The sequence below is a fragment of the Bactrocera neohumeralis genome, chromosome 6 (assembly GCF_024586455.1).
Source record: "Bactrocera neohumeralis isolate Rockhampton chromosome 6, APGP_CSIRO_Bneo_wtdbg2-racon-allhic-juicebox.fasta_v2, whole genome shotgun sequence".
NCBI classification, from domain to species: Eukaryota; Metazoa; Arthropoda; class Insecta; order Diptera; family Tephritidae; genus Bactrocera; species Bactrocera neohumeralis.
In genome coordinates this window covers 30,169,928-30,194,039 of record NC_065923.1, presented here as the reverse complement: position 1 = coordinate 30,194,039, position 24,112 = coordinate 30,169,928, and the positions used below count along the sequence as shown (strand labels likewise).

Sequence of the window (24,112 nt, the reverse complement as noted above, 5' to 3'; positions counted from 1 at the left end):
GTCTGGCTTTGAGGGAATAAACAAATTTAATGAGTTTATATAATAGGTATGTCTAATAACTTCCCTGTTTTAATGGTTATTCTATTAATTATTGTGAATATATTAAACCGGCTGCGATCATTCTCAGAACGTGAGCTTTAGTTTACCAATTAATTGACACTTGCTTTTTCTTTCATAATCGTGATATGAATTTTAATACTGGCGAATTGATCATCGTATATTTAATAGGTGAAAATTGTTGGAGATGAAACCCAACTTTTTTGCAACTGAGAGTATAATTGATACTTATAACACCTCTACATACTCGAGACGAAAAGACATAAATATAAAAGCTTAGTGTGATGTAACCCTGCGCTAACATGTCTTCTGACGCAAGTGCAATGCTGTTAGAATTCCTATTCATAGAGAAATTTCCCTTTCGATCGATCCATTTCGGAAGAGGACTGTGGCTTGTGATGAAAAGTGGGTCAGGTGGCAATGAGCCGAAGTAAACAGTGGCCAAGCCACAATTGATGGTCAGAAAGGTTGTACAAAGTGTTTGGTGGGATTCACAGTGAATTATCTATTATGAGCTGTTTCACTAAAAGCCTAACTCTTCATTCACATGTGTACTGTGAGCAATTAGATCGTTTGAAGGAAGCGTTCGCCAAGAAGCGACCAGCTTTGGACAGTAGAAGAGTAATTGTGTTCCATCAGTACAACGCAAGGCCACACACGTCGGTAGTAAATCACCAGAACCTCTCGGAGCTTGTGTGGGAGATTCTCATACATTCACCTTATAAGTCCTGGCCTAAAATTCTTACTAGCTTTTCCTGTCTAGGGCGAATGATTTAACTTATGAAATATTTGCCTCAAAAGTAGCTTGTGAAAACCGACTGTGCTAGTTTTTTTTCAATAGGAACAGGCATTTCTATGAGGGTGGCTTTATGAATCAACCTTTAAAATGGCAACAAGTTATCGAACAAACTGGTTCATAGTTGAATCGGTTCATTCTAACTAAAGGGTGATCCATTTCGAGGTTCCCTATTTTTTTTAAGGAAAAACACAGAAACTTCAAACTTAATGGGAATGTTTATTATCAAGTGTTCTCTCAATAAATCGTCAAGATCACGAGTATCAAATAGTCGGTTATCATCGCACGATAAGAGTCGCCATTGACGAACCATTGTGCCAGAAATGGGCCTCATCGCTGAACAAAATTTAGCTCGAAAACGTTGTATTTTCTAGGAACTTTTCAGGATCCAGCGAACGGACGTCGCTTGAGAAGGTCGAGCGGCTTCAGTTCCTCCACAAGCTGTATTTTGTACGCTTTCAATTTAAGATCTCGACGTAAAATATGCCAAGTCGTCCCATACGTCAATCCGAGTTGCGACAAACGGCGCCGAATCGACTCTCCACGACTTCGTGTACTCTCTCAGCTACGGCTGCTATATTTTCTTCACTTCATACTGGACGTGGTCTATTCGATCGAATATTATCCAATAATGAACGCTGGGTCTCAAGATGAGTGATAGTATTGCGACTTGACACGACTCTAGCGTGATCTGTCAAAAAAAGGCTATTGAAAAAAGTACATCTACTTGGATCACCAGTTATTAACCTTCAATTGAATACAAAAATGTGTGGATAATTCATATTATTAGATCTTATTAATATGTTTATTCTATCAAAAATAAATGTTCTAATACATCTAAAGACACACGTTATTCTAATTAGAAGTTCTTATGTCCATGTTGATGTTAGAAATTTACAACAACTAATTTCAGTTTCAGTTTTTAGTGTTGACTAAAATACTGATTACGCAAAAGGATGACATTTTACAAAAACATTTGAGTCAACTTTTTGTTCCAACAAAAGTTGAATATTTTAGTGGTTATACAAACTAAACACATACATATATGTACATACATATGTATATAAATATGCAAACATAAAAACGTAAAGTGTCAACAGCGGAAAAGTTTATAAGTTTACACGTAAATATTTTTCGCAATACGGAAATTGGCTAATAACGGAAAATTCAGAGGGCGTTCAAATTGAATGAGTAGGCCATAATGATCGGCGCGAACATAATTTACACCTATTTACCTTATTTACATAATAAACAAAGCAATAAATGTGGCTTGTAAATATTCACATGTTTCTGAGTATTTAATTTATTCATTCGTACTACACTAAGTAATACCACACTAGGTGATAGAGCAATAAACGTGAATGACCCAGTCTACAAAAACTACAAAAAAAATGTGTAAGACGCAAATTAATTCGATAAAAAATAATATAAACAAACTCTCAACGACTATTTAAACAGGTGATAAATAGTATTCATATATGTCTGTTTGTATGTATGAAGCATACTAGAGTTATCAGCCTAGTGGCGCTTGATTCACTGAATTTCAACTAAAGTGTCGTGAAAAAAATCGAAAAGTGAAATACCAAAATAAATTGCAAAGTAAAACAAAAAAACTAAAAATGCAACCAAAAAAGTGAGAAAGAAAAACCAACAAAAAATCGTAAAAAAAATAATCAAGAAAAAAATCGCAAAAAAAACAAACAACAATAACAACTTGAACTTATAGCAAAGCAGACAACATAACTCGCCAAACTAATGGTCACTTTGGCAATGAATTTAGCATTTACATATGTACATACAAGTATACAAGCATAAGCACGCTTGCGCATAAACTAAATGCTAGACTATTTTGACAAGATTAATGCCAACAAATGTATGCAAAAATTTAACCGGTTTTCACCGGTTTGTTTTTATTCTCTGTTTCTTACTTTTTAGGTTTTTTTTTTGCTGCGACGAATATTTATATAATATTTTCTAAGCACATGAACATATGGTCATATATTTATAGATCCGTCTCAGCTAGTCACAACCAACACCGGATTGCAATTAAAATTTTAATTTATACGAAATTAGCTACTTTGTGTCAAAATAGTTTGGAAAATCATTTATCAAAGTGCCAAGTGCGATCACCCTGATGTGTCTTCGATAATCTACCGTGCACTCTAATGCGATTATAACCTCACACTTTGGGATGGCCAAGATATTTGGAAATTGTAGTTGCTTTCAGGGCCGTAACTAAATATTTAATAGTAGAAATACTAATTTGGCATATTAAATCCAGCATTCGATTGGCAATAATCTTCAATATTTGTACCTACAAGCCTGTCGTGGATCTACATATATGAATCCACTTCTTTGATCTGTGCGTATTCTGTTCCATTTCGAGGCTCCAAACTTTTTTAAAGAAAACACACAGAAACTTAAAATCTAATGGGGAACGTGTATTACAGGTATCATTCGAAAGAACATTTTTTAGAATTTATTTTTTGAAGATTATCTCTTTCAAATATTTGCCGCAGCTACGTCTCAGAAGATCCATCCGTTGAGTCTAATTTTCGATGCCTCGTTCGAGCATTTTAACTACATTTCGACTCTTAACTGGCGAAAGACACGCGTGATGTTTTACTCGAAGCTCTGAATCTCCATAGGAAACAGTCTGACGATGTGATACGTTGGCCAATCGACCAAAGTGAAATTATCTGCTCATCGAAGTTTTCTTTCAATAAATCCAATGATTGATGCGATGTGTGGAAAGTGACGCCGTCTCGTTGAAACCAAATGCCGCCGAGATCACGAGCTTTAATTTCAGGCATCAAACAGTCGGTTATCATGGCGCGATAGCGGTCGCCATTAAGGGTTACGTTCTCACCCTCATTATTTTTGAAGAAATAAAGACCGATGATTCCACCGGCTCACAAACCACACCAAACCGTTGTTTCCTCTGGATAAAATGGCAGCTGTTGAATCTTTCCAAGCTGCTATTCGTCCCATATGCGGCAATTTTGCTTGTTTACATACCCATTGAGCCAGAAATGGGCTTCACGAAATTTGACTCGAAAACGTCGGATCTTCTTGGAACTTTTCAAGAGCTCATAGAGCGAAGCGAGGTCTCTTGGGAAAAGAGTTCAGTTCTTGCACAAGTTGTCAAAAAAATGCTATGGAGAAAGGTACCTCCATTTGTATCACTCGTTATAATCCTTAAAGTCAGTTAATGGATGTCTTTTGTGCTTCCATATTTATTCAGAAATCAAGATCAGGTTACAGTAGCACAGACAGCAACCTAACCTTCAACAAAGTTCAAAACCTTCTCAATGTCATTTAATGTAGTATATCTTTTTAATCACTATTACCCGATTCAAGAGCACTATGACACTATATAAGACTAAAATCAGCTTATAAATCGTACCATGACTCTAAAACCGCAAAAAGCGCCACTGTCGCTGCAATAAATATTTGTTTGGGTATAAAAATAATCATAGTTGACATTTATCGCTGCTAAAACTGCCGTGCGCTTGGGCGTAAATACCAAAGTAATTACACATGCATGCGAGCATGCAACTCTGGTTGTTAATGGGCAGGTTCAAAAAACTACTACTTGTAAGCCGCTTTAGATCGCCGCTTTTTCATTCATGAAATCTGAGTTATAATAACTGAGCACGGATTTGCGGCCTTTGTACTTGTGTGTTTTGATCGGTTTCAATTAATTCGAATTGATTAGACATCAACGAAGGTTGGCCAAGAACATTGAACTCTCTGTTCACTGTGGGCTTGTCGCAAAGATTTTTTAACTGAGTGGATATTTAATGCATGAGTGCATAAATCATTTGCAATATTCGAAGAATTGAACTAACACACATTAAAATAACGTTTTCGAAAAAAAAATTATAATATGCAATTGCTAGTGGGTAGTAGATTTTAAGTTTTCAGACATTGTATTTAATAGAAACTTAGTGCGACGCTTAGAAAATAGTGGCTACAGTTAAAAAACGTAATTTTGTGGGTTTGACCAAAGACATTTTTATATATAATAGTTATATAAAAACAAAAAAAACGTTAACTTCGGCTGCACCGAAGCTAATATACCCTTCACAGGTGCATTTCTTTTAGTAACTAAGTGTTCAGTTTATATTGAAGCTATATGCTATAGTAAGCCGAACTGAACAATTTCTTCGGAGACTACATTGTTGAAAATAATATTCAGAAAATAATATATATCGTTCAAATTTCGAGACTTCAGAGATATCTTGTAACCATGCCAATGTGAAGACATTGTCAAATGTGAAAGCTTTCCATACAACAACTTGATTCCGATCGTTCAGTTTGTATGGCAGCTTCTTGAAGAGAAAATTACGTTTGCAAAATTTCAAAACGATATTTTAAAAACTGAGGAACTAGTTCGTATATATACAGACAGACGGACGGACGGACAGACAGATAGACGGACATGGCTAAATCGACTCAGCTCAACATACTGATCATTTATATATATATACTTTATAGGGTCTCCGACGCTTCCTTCTGGGTGTTACAAACTTCGTGACAAACTTAATATACCCTGTTCAGGGTATAAATATATCGGAAAAGAGGAACTTCTGGACAAAAAATACAGATAAATAAATTTCCCATAGTACATAACTTTCCTTTTGGGAATATTCAAAATCATTTTCGAATACAACTTGGAGAAGAAACTAAAAAATTGTGTGCAGCAGCGACCGAAGACTACAAGTATAAAAGCTAACGAGCGGTGATGGATACAGGTTGATGCTTCGCTGTCTTCATGCGTTGTGCTACTGTCATTAGTGATCCTTTTGACCCAAAGTGGATCGCAAGAGGTTTCATCCTTAGAAAGATTAGCCTTTCCCCAGTTGTAGGGGTTCTAATTGGTCATTACGCTATCGGAATTCACGCGGTTCCCTTTGAGTATCTTAATATTTGATCGGAGATTATATTGTTGCTTTGGACAATTATCTGTGTCAAGGTTCGTTAAAACGTCCTGTGAAATAAAAAAGTTTGTCATACAAGAAATGCATTTTGATCGTTCCGTTTTATATTAAAATCGATTTTCATTGGTTAAAATATGAATATGGGAACGACATATGTTCGACTGTAAACAAAAATAGCAGAAATAGCTTCACTATAAGATCGTTAACTAAGAACGATTGTATAAAACGTCACTTTGACATTATTTTAGTTAAAGTTAGTACTCTAAGTCAAAGATAGCCTATTTAATAGTTTATATCTCAGGTAGATGACTTTGAAAGAGGCTACGAAGATATTTATGAGATTTTGGTCTCGAGAAAAATAATTAAAAGGGTGGTCTACATTTCCGATTGGAAAAATTCGTTTTTTCATATTTCCAATGTAGACATAACTAGTAAGATTACCTGTACAAGATTTACGCGAAAACATGTTGGTTCACAATAATTTCTTTTTTTTTGTTTTCAAGGTACTCAAGCTAAATTTCCTAACTAAGATATCAACTACGTCACATCGGAAGTGGTGCGTTCAAGAAGACGTCAATGGCCTAGTTTTGCATTTCTTATACCCTGAAATCGATTTAGCCATGTCCGTCTGTCTGTTCACCCGCGAACTAGTCCCTCAGTTTTTGAGATATCGATCTAAAAATTTTCCCACATCTTTTTCTACTCAAGAAGCTGATATCGGACCACTGTAGTAAATAGCTGTCATACAAGCTAAACGATCGGAATCAAGTTCTTGTATGTATTTTTCAAATATCATGTGTATTTTTTCAATCCGTCGTCAAAAATAGATTCGACATTCGAACGCGAAAGTAGGCAATGCCCTTAAAACGTCGAATGAAATAATTAGAGACAATTTGCTCCTTTGTGAACTAGTTCATTTCTAAATTAGTTAAAAGCTAATACTTCAATTTTTTTTTTGACAAAATTTGTTTTTTTTTTTAATCAACATATGTAGTTACCGTCAAGAATGATAAATGGGCATAATCGGCCCACCCACAAAATGCCATTAATTGAAAAAGTATAAAGTATCATTTACTAAATCAGCCAGAGAAAGGTCAAAATTAGACGATGAGCGTGACCCTTCCCTCTTTCAGATGAAATCACTAATTTCTAGAACCCTCCAACCGATTTCAACCAAATTTAGTATACGGCATTCGACTGACATTGAAAAAGTTGGACTACGGCCACGCCTATTTACCATATAACACAATTCAAATTCCATTTAAAACTTTCACTTTTCACTTAATATAGCAGGTTAAAACTTTTCAAGAGTAGTGCATTTGAGGTGTGCCAGCTTAGGACAAAAAATGCGTAAATCGGACCAAAACTGTTCAAGTGCCTAGGTATTGAATATGTGGACCCCAGTATGTATAGTTGACTTTTTACCAAAATCCAATTTTCGGGTTTTTTTTTCTTCGTCCAAGTTCTAAGTTAAGCTTTTAACTAAAACACGTATTTTTTTACTTTAGATGAACCTGCAAGGAGTTACTCTGCCAGCGCGGGCCCATCTTTTTTCCGAGGGGTTACCGAAAATGGCGTCGCAATGGCCGAGTTTAAAATATTATTTTCCAAAAATTTCAGGATTTCTTTGTTAATTCTAATAAAATATTTAATGTTTTATATGAGAAAAAATTGTTAACAAAATTATGTATGTTTTTTACCCGAAGAAACCCATGTAAGCCCTTTATAAAATTGACCCCATATAACTAACAAGTCTTACGGACCTGAAGGTATTTCTCTGGTTTTAACTCTTGCAAATTGCATGAGTATGATATGTTCAGTTATAGAAATTAGCTTTTTCTTCGTTACTATATTTCTTAACGTTCACTGAGCTTTCTAATACTACCAAAATTGATTCCGATCTGTACTTAGAAATGCATCTTCGTACCATTATATAAAGGGAATGTTTCACAATATGCAGAAAGCAATTTTCCACGTCTGTGACGAACTGATAACCATCAGGTCCAATAAGATTAAACATCGAATTGTCAGAAAACATTACAGGTTTCCACTTGGTTTGCGTCCAGTTAAGTTTATTTTTAACCAAACTTAACCGCTTTTCTTTCATTTTTCTGGTCACGAGTGCCCAGTTCCGATTTCGAACTGTTCAAATTAAAATATCATTATGATTTATGATTCTGTAATTCTGCTTTAAGCTCGGTTGCGTTTTAAAATCGATCTTCGGAATTCTTGAAATACCCAATACCGCTAACAATTTGTAAAAGAAACTTGGTGCGGCTTTTTTTGTTTCGCTGTGTGTATATATGTATACGCAAATATACAAGTAGTATAATATTTACAACGAATTGAAGATTTGCATTCCTCGCGCCTATGCCACACAACAACTGTTTGATCGATTTTCGAGCTCATTGCCAATTCGCTTACGTTGATTAAGTTATTTCACATGCATCACATACATAGATATATCTACACATTTTTTTTATAAAGCAGCAGCAACAACAACTAAACTCAAAACAGTGGAAATTTTTAGAAAAATCCTATTCCTCAACAAATGGCAAAAGCAATGTCTTGCAACTTGCACGTTGCATTCCACTCTTAGTCAAGCACAAAATTTCCATTTTCATCAGTTCTCTTTGCTTTCGACATAAATAAGCGACAAAGTCACGAAAATTTATTTCCATTGATTGGCGATGATAGATCACTTGGCGAACGCAAGCACGTTTCACAATTTTCGAGTCGTAGCAATGCATTAAAGGTGCAACAAATGTCATTAAGTATGTACTACTCGTATGTTTGTATATATATTTATATGTGTAAGTATGTATGTATGCCTGCAAAGCTATTTGGACGCTAAAGAATTTCTGGCACTCGGCATTAGTCAAAAAAGAAACTGTTTTAGAGTTGAAGACCACGTGATGACGTGCTTTGGAACACTTTTTGGAACTAAGCAAATATTTCTAGATTACTATTTATATATATATATACATTTGTATATAGGCATAGAAACATAAAAACATACATACATAAATACATCATAGAGCCAAATGCCATTCCTAGCGAAATTTTTGCATGCCTCAGAAACCGCGTCTGCACATGCACACATGCACACCCACCCACACACATACTTGTATATTTGTAGATAGATACTTTCTTATTTGAGGCAAATTATTGAACTTGACATTATTGTTGGCATTTATAAAAATACAAGCTGGCACGCAAGACTGCCCGAGTGCTATGCGAATGCACTATTTTTAACACAACAAGTAGCTTTACACATGCATAACGGTATACTATATACATATATATATATAAAACTCATGCTTTCTTAGCCATGCATAGACCTAACTTCATATACTACATCTCTACTTGTATGTATGTATGTATGTAAGTGCACAGATTTTGATCAGTGCTTCCTGTCTGCGGCGAGCCATCGACGTCATCATGTCGAAATGTTCGTCTGATTGAATTTGATATTAAATTTTATTATTTGTTTTTCTAAGTGCATTTTTGCAATTTTACAAGCAGATGCCTATACTTGTGTGCATGCGTGCCAAGAATTGAGCAATCCTGCGTCTGTTGCCAGCTGATTAGTCGATTTGAGTAAATTTATAATAATTTTTGTTACATTAGGGTGGTAATAAAAATTATTAGCAATATTAGGGTGCTAATAGAATCTATGTTGATAAATTTTACCTTCTTAAACTGTAATAAAGGGTGATACAATTCGTGGTTCCCTTCTTTTTTAAAGAAAAAAAAACGTCTCAGATGGTTCATCCGTTGAGTCCAATTTTCGATGACTCGTTCAAGCATTTCGACTGGTAGTTGGCGAATGCTATGTATAACGTTTTGCTCCAAGGCCTAAATCGAAGCGAGATTGTCCACATAAACTTTGGACTTTACATGTCCCCACAGGAAAAAGTCAAACGGTATGATAGCACATGGTCTTAATGGCGAAACGACCGACCAAAACCGTGAAATTATCTGTTCACCGAAATTTTCCCTCAATATATCCATTGGTTGATGCGAGCTTCAAATTCTGGTCGGTTATCATGGCGTGATGATCAATGGTCAATGGCGACCTGTGAATAGTACGCTCACTATTATAGGACGTTCTTTACAAAACGTGAATTTTCGTAATAAAGTTGTAAGTCTTTGCCAACCAATAATCAACAAAAATAACATGACAGCTTGACACGACTCACGCGAGATCTGTAAAAAAATGAAATTGAAAAAAACTTGGATCACCGTTATTGTGTCCATGGATGTCACACATCAATTTTGGTACGACTTAAACCTTGTTATGGGGTATCGTAAAAGGGTTCGGGTTTCGACATATGCTATCTACAACTAAATTGTTTATTAGTATTAATTGTATTAATATTTTGTCCATCCGTTGTTTTTGATTGTCTCATAAAAAGTTAAAGCTTTAATATTATCGTTTATAATTATTTTAAGAGACAGACCTAGTGTGAAATTTCAAAAAAAAAAAAAAATTTTTTGTTGCATATTCTGACAGATTATTAACTTTCAAAATAACACACAAAAATTTTAAATAAGTATATCAAATATTTTTTGAGTTACAGGCTTCTAAAGGATAGCCGCTCAGGTTCAAAATCAAACGCGCTTAAAATGAAGTGATCTACCAGCCTACTAGAGAGCAACGTTCTACCAAGAAAAGCTCAACCACATTAGATTTAAGCTTTGAATACTTATTGTTAGCTTTACCAAGCAGATCCAATAAATTACGAAATATTGAAAAAAAAAGATTCAAGAAAGTGACCATTGTTTAAGAGATTACTTAGATTTCACGGCTTCAAAAAAAACGTTTTCTTTATGGTCCTAAATGCTCAAGTTGATCTGAGTAGCAGTTTTGGAGATACAGTCCTGAAAAGTAGCGCGCCCTAGGTCTGTCAACTGTCAACGTGTTTTTACTATGTTTTCAAAGTCAGGTTTCAAGATTTCTCGCAAACTACTCAAACGATCTTAATGAAATTTTACACGGATTTCTGAAATATAATTTACAATATCTTGTTAGAACGATTTTTTTCAGGGCCGGAGTAAAAATTTGACGACGGGCTCCTCATACTTTTAGGTGAAATCATATATCTCGGAACCCAATCGACCGATTTAGACTAAATTTAGTTTGCAGCATTCTTTTCACATTCCAATGTCACATTGCGAGAATGTGCGCTATCAGAGAACAACCACGCCAACTTCCAATATAGCAGAATTTTCATTCAAAAAGCAATTAATATAACAGGATAAAACTTTGCACGAATAATGCCTTTAGAGTATGCCAACTTATGGCCGAAAAACTGTCCAAATTCAAACAAAAATGTTCAAGGCGTTAAGTACCGAATATGTGAACCCCAGTATCTATAGTTGACTTTTGACCAAAAATATCGGTCAATTCATGTTATATATGCAATTGAAATTCAGACAGAATCTTTTTCTGATAATAATTTTTCTGTGTATCAAAAATGGGTTGAATCGGGTCTATACTTTCCTGAGCCCCCATACACCTAATATAAAGATTTTCGAAATTCCTGGTGACTTAGTACCGCATATATTGGCCAATATGTCATTTATTTTAATGAAAATGAGAGATCATAATCATACCAGTGTATCTTTGTGCCTAAAATGGATGGAATTGGGCGAAAAGTTAACCTAGCTCCTATATAAATATTATCAGGATTTTCGAGCATGCGGCTGACTTTACTCCATATGATTGGTGATTGTATGTGAGGTACTTTATGAAACCCAGAGACCAGTTTTTTGGCAAAAATAGATGCAAAGCGGGTCGGTACTACCCCCAACTCCCATATACTACATATGGCTATACTAGTACCATAGTATGGTATAAAGATTTTCGTTTTTCTAACAAACCTTATGCTGAATATGTCGGCCAGTGTTTGACTTATATTTATTAATATGATATAAGTATATGTATCTATATATAATTGCTTATGGTATTCCCCTGCCTTTGATTCTTGCAAGCTGCAACAGTATAAAATGTTCGGTTATCCCTTCCTTACTTGAATTTTTTCGTGTATATTCATTATTTACGTATAAATATATATTCAAAATTTTAAAACATTTCACGAAGTTTCTTTAAAAATTTCCAAACATGTCCTTGTTTAAGAACTAACCCAAGCTAAACTAATTTCGAATTCTTCCACTGCAAATATTAAGCAGACTTTTATCATTGTGCGGGTTTTCCTGAAGTTGTATACGCCTATAACCTATTAAGCTTTAAAAAATTGACGGAAGATGAAAAATACTACGAATATCAGCGTCCACTCCACAATCCTATTGGTGCCGGTTAATACCAATGTGATCAAATTGAAAGGTGAGTTTTGTCCATTTCATCTCCTTTAAAGTAATTCCCACCAGCTACAATACGCGTATGCCAACAAATTTTCCAGTCAACATAGCACATGGAAAATTCCTCCGTCGTGATGGCCATCAGAGCCTTCTTCGATTCAACTTTCATATCCTCAATTGAGTCAAAACGGTGTCCTCGGGGTGGTCATGTGAATTTGCTGAATAGTCAGAAGTTACACGAAGGTAAATCAGGCGAATGCGGTGGTTGTGGCACGATATTAGTTGAAAATGGTGCATTATCGCACTTCTTTGTTCAATAAATTCAGTAAAAATCGAAGAATTCACTTTTAGAGCCTCACAAAACGACGCGTATCTCAAATACTAATGAAACTTTTGACGTGAAATTTACAATAGATGTCACTAATAGTACTACCAACTTATGGAAAAAAAATTTACACGCGAAGTATAAATTAAAAATTCATCAAAATAGTGTCCGACAGTTGATTTGAGCTTATTTGCAGTCTCAACTCGGTCTCCTATTCAATCAGTCAATCATTTTTAATCTCAATGCAATATTCAAAAAATCAATATTTGAACCCATCTTAGTGTAAAAGCCATTACGACAGTCGGATCTATATGACCGAACCCGGTTCAATCTTTTGATCTTATTTTTTCTGATTTGTTATAAACAAAGTACTATATCTGTTAGAAGACTGGGGATTATTAGCAAGATCAAAGCAAAGGGACCTTGACTGTATTTCGAAAGAATCAACCAGAAGTCAATCTTAAACTCCGATAAATTCATGATAAACATTTGGTATGTATATTTAGTTACATACAAATATTAGAAATGCCGCCGAGTTAACTTTATTTGGGCGGATAAAATCGTACCTTGCATGAAAAACTTCTTTATTTGACATCTTCACCAAATTTGGCATAGATCCAGATAGTCAAAAGCAGGGGTAGAATCTCCGAATAAATTGCTCAGATCGGACTACTATAGCATATAGCTGCCATACAAGCTGATCGTTCAAAATACAGTGATTGTATGAAAAACGTTTGCATTTGACGAGATATCCTCATGAAACTTCGCACGGATCATTATCCAAGGCAATAATATAATCTCCGAAAAAATTGCTTTTATCGAACCATTATAGCAAACAAGTATAGTTGCCATACAAGCTGACCAATCAAAAACAAGTTGCTGCATGGAAAGTTTTTTATTTGTGAAGAGTATCAAGCAATAGTGCAACCGAAACGTTAACGTTTTAGCCTGTTTATTTATCTGTTGTTATATAACAGTTTTTTAATCGAACATAGCAGACGCTTCTATCTGTTGTATACTTGTACATGTACATATATAAAGGGATGTATAACGTATAATTAGCAATCAGTAGATTTCTAAGTAAAATAATGAAAAAACTCAAAATTGAAAATAATTAAGGGATATGCCATCACAAGAAATTTTAAACGAATTGGATTCAGCTAAGAAAATAATTTTTACATATGTAAATAGGTTTACAATTATTATCATTATCTTTTGATGTCTTTTATGGCGTTTCTCCAACAATGAAAAATTATTTTAATATTTTCCGCTTTTAAAAATAAATTAATTCATATTTTCATACACTTTAGTATGGACTTTGTATCTGACGCCAGTCGCACGCATACATAAGCGTCTACATATATACTTTTGCACATATGTATGTACACACAAAAGGGTTAAATGTTACTCATACCCAGCGTAGGACTTCGCTTTCATATTTCAGCGACCACGAAACCTCTTCATTCATTCTTCATTACGTATTTGTACACAAATGTATATAAATGTATTTACATATATATTTATAAAGTACATACATATGTAAAAACACTCGTGCAAATTCGCAGATTTAATATAAGTTTGTTCATTTTAATTGCGATTATTTACATAAATATAAACACTAACAAATACAAACACAAAGAATTCACGTCTCTTCAATGCTCTTCAACGCCACGCGTGTGCGACCATTTCATTTTTATACCCCCGCAACATATTGCACAGAGTATAATAGTATAAATCGTAATAGATATAGAGTTATGTAGAGTATATTAGAAGAATCAGGATATTTTTGGCTCTCAGAAGTTGTGGTTATTAAAGATGAGCGAAATCACATCATTGGCATGCTCACAAAATGCGATAAAGAGAACAGCCAAATAAAGACACAAACATTAAATTGGGCTTGGAGAATGCCAGTTCAGAGTCATTTGTACTTCACAACATTTTTAAAGTGAGTGTGATCCTGACCCCAAAAAGTTATATGTAAATATCTCAATCTCATATCTCAACTACTGGACAAATCTTAACCATATTGGTAGATAGGTAGAGTGACAATTAGAGACGTACCTGGGCCTTTAGGAGGTTCATAGTAATACCCCTCATTTTATCTGAACCACCCTTTTCCTGATAAAGTTCATTAAAAAAAGTTTTATCGGTGGAACCTCCGAAACGTTATCAAGAAACCCTCGACCGATAGGAGCGATTATTTTCCTATACTTAGCCAAGTAGGAGTACTCTTTTCAATAGTAATTTTTTGACAAATTTCGAATTAGTGCTGTCAAGCTGTGCATTCAATTTCGAATGGACAGCAAGTCGTTTCATATGCCGCTTTATAGACTCTGGAAAAGTTCCAAGAACATTCGACGATACAAATTTTGTTCAGCTATTAGGCCCATTTCTGGCCCAATGGGTATGTAAACAAGCAAAATTGCCGCAATTAGCACGAAGAGCAAAGTGAAGAGAGCTACCATTTCATCCAGAAAAAAACAACGGTTTGGTGTTCTTTGGTGGCCGGTGGAACCATTGGTCCATATTTTTTCAAAAATGATGCCGGCGAGCGTAATTGCGCTATGATAACCGACAATTTGATGCCTGAAATTAAAGCTTGTGATCTCGGCGACATTTGGTTTTAAAAAGACGGCACATATCGCTTCAATCAATGGATTAGTGGAGAGAAATTTCGACGAGTAGATAGTTTTACGTTTTAGGCCAGTCCACCAAGTTCATGTAATAATACACCGATTCAGGCTTTGGAGCAAAACATCACGGATGTCATTCGCCAGTTACCAGTTGAAATGCTCAAATGAGTCATCGAAAATTGGACTCAACGGTTGGACCATCTGGGATCTAGGAGCAGCCAACATTTGAAAGAGATTATTTTCAAAAAATAAATGCTAAAGAATGATCTTTCGAATGATAATAAACATTCAGCACATTCGTTGTCAGAACAAGAAAATTGTGATATCCGTTTGGAAGACACTCTCTAGTGTCTAGAGCATATTTTCCCGTTAAAAGTGTGCACTGATACCAAAAATGGATAAAATCGGGTCAAGACTTCCCCTAGCCCTCATATACCTTATAAAGAACCTGAAGTATGCAGATTGGATTTATACTATATATCGGTCATTATATCCGGTATCTTAGCAAAATATAGTGAACGCCTAAAAAGGGTGTTCTATAGTTTGGCAGCGAAAATGGGTATATGTCCAAGACTTACCCGCTATACCACATATACGGAGTTTTGTTATTCTACTTTCTTGTATAATATATTCATCAAATAATAAAAAAATTAGCTAAACAAATGTACTCAAATACACTCAAGTTTAATGTTAAAGGTAAATGCAATCAGATCAAATCTTAACCTAGACACAATACATCCGATATATAAAGCTTTTACTAATACCTGAAAATATTTCCCAATGTTAAGTTCCAGCAAATTGCGTTAAAATGTACGGTCACACCCGAACTTTGCCCTTCCTTTCCCTTCCTTAATAGTTTTTTGTTGTCAACGTCTGCCTACACATATAAACACACACACACACATCTATGTGAGTGCGAATAATTGTCTGGTATATTTTAAGCTTTCACGACAGCAATTAAAAGAGCCACCGACGGGCAGACATAAATTTTTAAACAAAGTGTCTAAAGTCTCTTTCAAACAATAAGTAATAGTCTTCTTTTAGTTTATATTACACACGATTCGTACTCAACATGCTCACACTTGATACATTTCTCTGCTTGATTATTTTTAGCAACTAAGCTGAGCTGAACTGGCGAAGGAAGTGTGTGTCTAGTTTCATCTAGTAAACTGTGCTCGAGCATTGAACCAGCCGGCGATTTTAGAATGAGCAAAAATGGGCACAGCAATCCGACATTCATTGGCGACAGTGTTGTCAGCGACAAAACGACCAAACGGTACTCACTAGAGTTGGCTGAAAAAGGTGGCACGACGGTGGGCGTATCCTCGAAGGATGCCGGTTACGATTACAATCCCTATGAAAATCGCGAGGTGGAACATCCACGACGTGAGTATCAAGCAATAACATATTTTCGTCTCTTAGGCGAATATTTAGTTAATTCAGTATGTGTGTTTAGATGTATGGAACAGTTGCTCGGCATGGTTTTTGAGCAGAATTTCCAACTCTTACAACCTGCATCAGAACTATTTCTTATAAAACGTTGAACGGTGGTAAGTATTTTTGTGCTTTTTGGGCAGTCAAGGGGGATGCTGACAATCTGAAGCTCTTCTTAAACCTAGTAACATGTTGTCAATCAATTGGAGAAAGTGTTCAACACTTGGTACCGAAAAACTACGACTGTGGTCTGTTCACTTGAAGGGAATTCATTCATATATAAATATATATAAAATCCGTCTCTACTATGCAGTCAAAGTTTAGCTTCTTCACCCTTCATGTTAGCTGCCAAAAAGGGACCTAACAACTACGACTCCGCAAGGCTTATGGTCTCATGAGACTCTTCTTTAATGGCATAAAAACGTTTTTAAGTTTTCTACTGTCAGCCGACTGCTATTAAAATAGTTATGCAGAGAGTTGAATCAAAGTCATACGTACGTCAATCCACCTCGAATCCTTCATTGACGATTTTCGTCGAATTCCTACCAGTTCGCAAATTTCTGACCGATATGATGGTCTTCGCTTTCTTTGGAGCAGATTCGCCACTAAAGCTCACGGTTTCGACTGTCTCTTGACTTCTCCTATGTAGTGGTGGTTCAATGCATCTCCCACAGTCACAAAATGTCTTCGAAACTTCTTCGGACTACGCAACAAGCACTGCTCTGAATGGGTCTCACGATAGCGCTGGTTGACCAAAATGAGCAAAAGCGGCCCAAATCACAAAGACTGCTGTCACTGACTAACATTTCATGCCAAGTAGAATCCAGGCGGTCTTTTGAGTTAGCTACTGCCTCACAAGCACCTTGAATCTGCAGGCTATCAATTCGAGATCGTTTGCTTTTGTCACTTTATCTTCTATTTTAACTGTTTTCGTTACACCTGGGACAGTATCATTAAACCGGCCCGAGACCACATTCATACTCGTTAAACAAATTTTTGATGGTTGCTGTTGAAGGAGTAGAGTCACCCTTGCGATCCTCCAAGCTCAACTCCAAACTCTCGAATTTAACTTATAAAGTTTTATCTGAGCGTATTGCTAACTTGAATGGGCTTGTCTTAAGAACCCCTCATTTCTGTCTTTAAATAAAATCTCTCTAATTAATGTAAAATTCTAACTTTTAGTCTAAGGTTTACAAAACATATAGATATATATTATATATGTATATGAGTAATTTTGACCAATTAAAAGGAGGTACTAATCCCAAACTTTTTTTTTACTCTAGCAATTCGGAGACACTCTTCCACTTGTTGAAGGGTTCTTTGGGCACAGGCATACTTGCTATGCCAAATGCCTTCCGGAATGCCGGCTATGTAACTGGCACCATAGGCACCGTCATCATTGGTTTCATCTGCACCTATTGCATACATCAGCTCGTGAAAGCCGAATATGAGCTATGTCGGCGGAGAAAGGTTCGTAACTATTTGAAATAACGTTATGCGAATATTGTACAAACATTTCACTCTCTAATTGCTAGGTACCAAGCATGAATTATCCCACCGTGGCGGAGAACGCTTTGCTGGAAGGACCGCCATTCTTCCGCAAATTTGCACCCTACATAGGTCATGTGGTAAACACCTTTCTGCTGATCTATCAATTGGGCTGTTGTTGTGTCTATGTCGTTTTCGTAGCCTCAAACATTAAATCCATAGCCGATTTTTACCTAGATGAACCCGTCGATGTGCGTTTATGCATGGTAATAATACTGTTACCACTAATCTTCATCAATTGGGTGAGTGTGCGGCAAAGACTCAATATAAAGTTAAGTGGTTTTTACTTTCATTACTAATTCACAGGTTCGCAATCTGAAATACCTGGCGCCATTCTCCACAATTGCCAATGGCATCACAATGGTTTCGTTCGGCATTATCTGCTACTATATCTTCCGGGAGCCCTTCACCACCGAGGACAAGGTAGCCGTGGCGCCTTTTGCCGGCTTTCCACTTTTCTTTGGCACAGTGCTCTTTGCCCTAGAAGCTATCGGTATCATACTGCCGTTGGAGAATGAAATGAAGACGCCGAAGAAGTTCGGTGGCAGCTGTGGTGTACTCAACGTCGCGATGGTACTCATTGTATTCCTGTACTCTGGCATGGGTCTGTTTGGCTATCTGAATTATGGTGGTGAAGTTGAGGGTTCCATTACATTGAATTTGCCTTCGAAAGACATGTAAGTGTGGTGGAAATAATTGTGGAATGTCTTTTAAATTGTTTGTACCCTTAACAGTTTGGCTCAGTGTGTGAAGGGCATGCTGGCCTTTGCGATATATATTACACATGGCCTGGCATGCTATGTAGCCATAGACATTACGTGGAGCGATTATGTAGTGGAGAAATTGAGTCCGCAGCGAAGCAAACTTTTCTGGGAATACGTGGTGCGCACTTCTATGGTGCTGGTGACATGTAAGTTACATCATGGTCAAACATTTATGATACCCAAAACTTTCAGCCTTAGTGTAGATCGTTATAGACTTCATAATTATTTTATTTCATGGTTAAGATTTTAGCCATTTTCGAAGTAATTTTGAAAATCCGATTACTGCAATTACTAAACTAGCACAAAATCCAACCAGCATTAGGTTAGGTTAGGTAGAACCAACCAAAAATTAAAGGAATTCGTGCGTAATTGCAGATTAAACTCTTCTTTTTCCGGACTTCGCCCCAGTATATTCAACGCGTATAAAAGCACTCAAGCCTGCTCCCCTAATACCTCTTTTCCTAAGGTCCAATAACTAATACTTAAGGCCTGTGGAAGAAAATGATTAATTAACTGTAATCGAAGTCACTTAAATGTAGATCCAGAAAACGGGCTGTTTCGACAGGTTCGAACCATATAGAAGAAGGGTGTTAGATGAATAGGTTTGATTGGGACATGCGAAGAGGTGGTCAGTATCATGTGGGGACTTTTTGTATGCAGAACTTATGTTTCATGTGCCATTATCTACTCTGGATAGAAAGAACTTTAATCTTCTACAATATCTAGAACGAAGTTTCGCGAGGGATTTTAGGTTCATGCTTAATTATTTCACCGATTCAAAAAGAATTCGATCTTCAAAATAACAGCGCTTGGCCGGATAAAATGTTCGGGTTGATTCCGGTAACTTAGAACTGGTTATAGTGGGAATTATCATAGAACAAAAGAAAAGAAAAAGCTCGTTTCCTCAGCTACCAGCTTGTGACTTTGATGACAATTAACCTACCTTTCTTCCAAACAGGTTTGAGAAAACAGTTACAACAACAACTAATGCTCAAGAAATATAAAATTTTGGTGCTATAACCTGTCGATGGAGTTCTTTGTGTGATTGAAAATTAAAGATCCTACAGCTTTGATTTCTTTTTTTGTATTTTTTCTGATCATTTACATGAATTCATTTTTTTAATTTAATTTTATTAATATTATGCATGTAACTAAAGCACTTTCTTTTTACAGTCTTCCTAGCCGTGGCCATACCTAATTTGGAACTTTTTATTTCGCTCTTCGGTGCGCTCTGCCTTTCGGCGCTCGGCTTGGCTTTCCCGGCATTAATTCAGATCTGTACACATTGGTATCAGAGAAAAGGTGTTGCTAAAGTTTGGCTACTAGCCAGCAATTTTGTGCTTATCATAGTCGGCATACTCGGTCTGATAATCGGCACATCTACATCGCTATCGGAAATCATCGCCACATTCTCCAAGTGAGCAGTGCCACTGCTACACTAATATTATTACATAAACATTCTAAATGAATTCGTGATATTTTAAGTTACTGCTCTAACAATAATTAATAAAACAAATAATTTATTGCAAAGACAAGTATTATTTAACAAAATTACGTATAAATACATACAAATATTTGGCTTAATGTTAAATAAAATCCCCTAATAGTAATGTATTTAGCCAATATACGAAATTAAGTTTTTGAAATTTAAAATGGCGACTTTTCGAACAGATCGCTAGAATATGATTAACTGCTCTTGTTATTTTTCATTATAACCCTTAACAGATATGGATATATTTTAAGCAAAATTGTTGCCATTTTTTATGAAAATAGCGTGTAAATAATTTAGCATATTTTTATATACATTTGTAAGTAGGTAACTTGCAAAAAAATGTAATATTTTAGTAGTACGAAGATATTTCAAAACCACCATATTTCCAATGAGCGTGCCTTCGACAATCGTAATCATTATTTCATTATATAGAAAGTATTCTAGTTATACATACATACATATAAGTACATATGCATGGTATATGTATTTATGTATATATACGAGTAATTTTAATGTACAAACTAAAGTAAAAATAAATCAAATTATAATTCAATATAAACACAAAATCATATTTATCTATTTTTGTTATGAATGGGAGAATTATGTACTATGCTGTAATACAATTGGTCAACATGTCTTTATTCACAGAGAATAAGAACAATTTGATAAAATGTTCTGACCCGACAAAAAAAGATATAAGTACTTACTTAAGTTCATATTAGACAAATTCCAATTTCGAACTCTCTATGTATTTATTGACGAGTTTTGGGAAGGTTTTGGAAGGTCCTGCGCTGCTATGTCGGTGATACCACCTTGAATTTTGTAAATCACGTAGGTACTCCTTTATATTACATTATCACTGATCTTGTCAACTCAATTGAGAGTGCACTAAGTTTTCATTCATGTTAGCCTAGGAAAACTGCCCACAGAGGAGCGACCGTTATCTGAAAACCATTTGCTTGATGTGGCCGGAAATCGGTCACCAAAACGTGTTAAGTGATAACGTATAACTTTAAAAATAAAAACACGATGAAAAAGTTTTTTCCTCAAAACGCTGCCACAAAAATTCACTACACTAAAGGCCTTTGAAATTAAAAAAGTAAAAGTTTTTATGAAAACAAATTTTATTCACTTCGATATTTATTTGGCGGAAACTGTCAATGTTTGGCAAGTACGAGCTTTGTTTCATAGGATACAGCTCCAGCTGTGTTTCATACAATACTACACAAATACTTCAAATTGACCACTGATATCGTTACCAACTAATGCTGTGTTGAAGACTAAGTACTAGTCAATTTCAGTTAAAAGGAACTTAAAAGATTAACATTCACACGTTGTGAACAATTGTTTGACCTATAGTCTCGCATAATGGTGCAAATTTTAATTCGTTAATCGCAATTTAAAGTTATCGGCGTTTCTTAACGCAGTGGCAACCCTTCAAACAATTATTTTTATTACATCGAAATCTAAACGTGTGCCGTGCTTTTGTTATTTTGCAATATTATAAAATATAAATAATTCATCACTACGAAAACAAAATAAAACGTATTATTTAAAATGGACATTTTACGAACAGACGCTATTTTTATGGAAATTCTGCAAGAACGTAAAACCATTACAGGTTTCTTAGATGCTGTATTTGGATTCCTTCGAAGAAAGTTTGTGTTTTATATTTTCCTATTAAAATAGTTTGTTTAACAGTTAATTTTCATTTAGTACCGACTTTTATCACGTTAAAAAGCATCCGAGTGAAAATGTTGGCTTTGCTAAAGGTGTGCGCGAACAGATTCTATTCGGAGCAATGCAACGTTACGATCCTGATTGCAAGTTGAACAATCTATCTGCCGATAGCAACGAAAATGATGGTCTATATGCGCCTCCGGCTATAGAAGAAGTTGAAATAGAGACCGAGGAAATAGAGATGGAACAGAAAGCGGTAACAAAACCTATAGAAACAACAAAAAGTGCTGAAATTATTACACCAAAAAATAATACTAGAAAAGTTGATTTCGCTGCCAATGACTACAAAAATGGTGCATGCTTCCCTGAATACTGTTGGTCACAAACATTGACCGAAGTGGAATTACATGTTAAATTACCCGCTGATTTGCAAAATGCCAAATCAATTTGTATAGATATTAAACCTGATAGAATTTCGGTACACAGTCGAAAAGACCCAAAAAATACTGTCATCAATGGGCAAATTAGTACTCGATACAAACACAACGACGCAGTGTGGACAATTACGGAAGGAAAGCTGACAATAAGCATGGGTAATTGTTTATGGACTTTTTAAGCAATTAATATTTAATTTTTTGATAAATCCACGATTACAGATAAAGGTAAAGAAATGTGGTGGGAAAGATTTTTCACTACAGAAGATCCCATTGATACGAAAAAAATAGATTGTGAGCGATACATTGATGACCTGCCAGAAGATTCTCAGGCGGCTATACAAAAACTTCGTGTGCAACAAATGGAGCAAGACATTGTAAATAATGGGCAAGAGATAAATGATAGCGAAAAAAATACTATGGAACGATTACGAATGGCATGGGATGCAGAAGGCTCACCATTCAAAGGTCAACCATTTGATCCTTCTGTCATTAAATTTAGCTAATGATGACAATTGAACTCATTTTGTATTAGTATAAAAATATTTATTAATTTTTAGAAAACTTTAAGACATAAATTACTGTTAATGAAATGATGTATATAAATCTTTGATTTTATATTAAGATTCTGTATTCAGAAAAGCTTTGAACTTTTTATAACTATTTACTGGTTTCTAAGTTCCTGCACTTTACGTTGCAGTTGGTTACGTTGGTAAGCTACATCGCTGCGATCTGTTGACCAAGCAAGATACATATATGAAGTCATTAATGAAGCCAGCAAAAATCGATCAATCGTCATAAGATTTGTAACCCAAAAGATCGCACTTAAACCGACAAAAGATGGATGTCGTACGTGAGTGTAGAGATGGCGCAACCTAAACGATTTGTAAGCAATTGGCTGGGCGTAATCCTTCATATCATAATAAGCCTATTTGGAAAACACGTAGCAAAACATAAATTTGAGTAAACATAGTAAGAATTGATAAATGTAGAATAGCATTATTACCTGTTTCACTCCCAATATTTCGGGCAAATCCATAATTAGACTACCTCCATAGATTATCATCCAAGCAAATGCATGCACGAGTGCAAACGTCCACCATAAAACATTACTAGAAGCCACATCCACCTGCCAAAGCACTATAGATTGTGCTGGTAGCCAATTTCGTATGAGATACTGTATTACAAAATTATAAACAAATTTATCTTAGCAACCAACAACAAAACTTAGCACATTAGCATTTGTATACATGTAAACTTAACGATGACGTAAGGCAATATATTGAACGTTCTGCTGCTGCCAATCCCAACTTTTCCATTAGGCCTTTCACAAGTGCGGATTTCATACAGCTATGTTGTAATATAAATCCAATAATGTATAGAGTATCATACACAATTGGACCAAAACTTGTCTCCAAACGGGACTTATTGTCCAACAAATTAAACACCCAAACATATATTTTGGGTACATTTCGCGGACGCGACATGAATAACATAAATGTTCCCACCACATAAAAAGTATACACAAAAACGCCTATTGATAGTAGAAAGACCAGTATTTGTTTTAAAGATACCATGATCTTGAATTTATTTTAACTTTATTCTTTTGTAATAAGAAATTAAGCAAGTACGAACTTTTCAAATACCTCAAAAAATGTAAACAATTTCACGAAATACTATAG

The 24,112-nt window shown here is 35.4% G+C and overlaps 3 protein-coding genes across 3 annotated transcripts in view; 2 read left to right on the top strand and 1 right to left on the bottom strand.

Annotated features, from left to right (window-relative positions):
- LOC126761219 (proton-coupled amino acid transporter-like protein CG1139) overlaps window positions 1–20,882 on the top strand; it is a 32,334-nt gene extending 11,452 nt beyond the window's left edge. The window contains exons 2-7 of the mRNA XM_050477206.1: window positions 16,192–16,468; window positions 17,796–17,982; window positions 18,048–18,302; window positions 18,367–18,737; window positions 18,795–18,970; window positions 19,998–20,882. Coding sequence (XP_050333163.1) covers window positions 16,284–16,468; window positions 17,796–17,982; window positions 18,048–18,302; window positions 18,367–18,737; window positions 18,795–18,970; window positions 19,998–20,245 — 1,422 coding nt within the window. The 5' untranslated portion in view covers window positions 16,192–16,283 and the 3' untranslated portion in view covers window positions 20,246–20,882. The remainder of the gene's footprint in view (window positions 1–16,191; window positions 16,469–17,795; window positions 17,983–18,047; window positions 18,303–18,366; window positions 18,738–18,794; window positions 18,971–19,997) is intronic.
- Window positions 20,883–21,772: 890 nt separating this feature from the next.
- On the top strand, window positions 21,773–23,036 carry LOC126761208 (nudC domain-containing protein 3). Its single transcript, XM_050477191.1, has 3 exons — window positions 21,773–21,974; window positions 22,033–22,589; window positions 22,653–23,036. The coding sequence occupies exons 1-3, from the start codon at window positions 21,874–21,876 to the stop codon at window positions 22,934–22,936; spliced, it is 942 nt and encodes a 313-aa protein (XP_050333148.1). The 5' UTR covers window positions 21,773–21,873; the 3' UTR covers window positions 22,937–23,036.
- Window positions 22,955–24,105, bottom strand: LOC126761212 (nurim homolog). The gene is made up of 3 exons (XM_050477198.1): window positions 23,681–24,105; window positions 23,437–23,607; window positions 22,955–23,358 (listed from the first exon to the last, which is right to left on the bottom strand). Exons 1-3 carry the CDS (start codon window positions 24,005–24,007, stop codon window positions 23,095–23,097), a joined length of 762 nt encoding a protein of 253 aa, XP_050333155.1. The 5' UTR covers window positions 24,008–24,105; the 3' UTR covers window positions 22,955–23,094.
- Between the last annotated feature and the right edge of the window lie 7 nt (window positions 24,106–24,112).

Coding starts and splice junctions, on each gene's coding strand:
- LOC126761208 (XM_050477191.1), top strand. CDS start 21,874: ATGGACATTTTACGAACAGACGCTATTTTTATGGAAATTCTGCAAGAA. Junction 21,975..22,032: donor TTTGGATTCCTTCGAAGAAA/GTTTGTGTTTTA, acceptor ATTTTCATTTAG/TACCGACTTTTATCACGTTA. Junction 22,590..22,652: donor AAAGCTGACAATAAGCATGG/GTAATTGTTTAT, acceptor CCACGATTACAG/ATAAAGGTAAAGAAATGTGG.
- LOC126761212 (XM_050477198.1), bottom strand. CDS start 24,007: ATGGTATCTTTAAAACAAATACTGGTCTTTCTACTATCAATAGGCGTT. Junction 23,608..23,680: donor CGTCATCGTTAAGTTTACAT/GTATACAAATGC, acceptor TTTGTAATACAG/TATCTCATACGAAATTGGCT. Junction 23,359..23,436: donor AAATATTGGGAGTGAAACAG/GTAATAATGCTA, acceptor TTTTCCAAATAG/GCTTATTATGATATGAAGGA.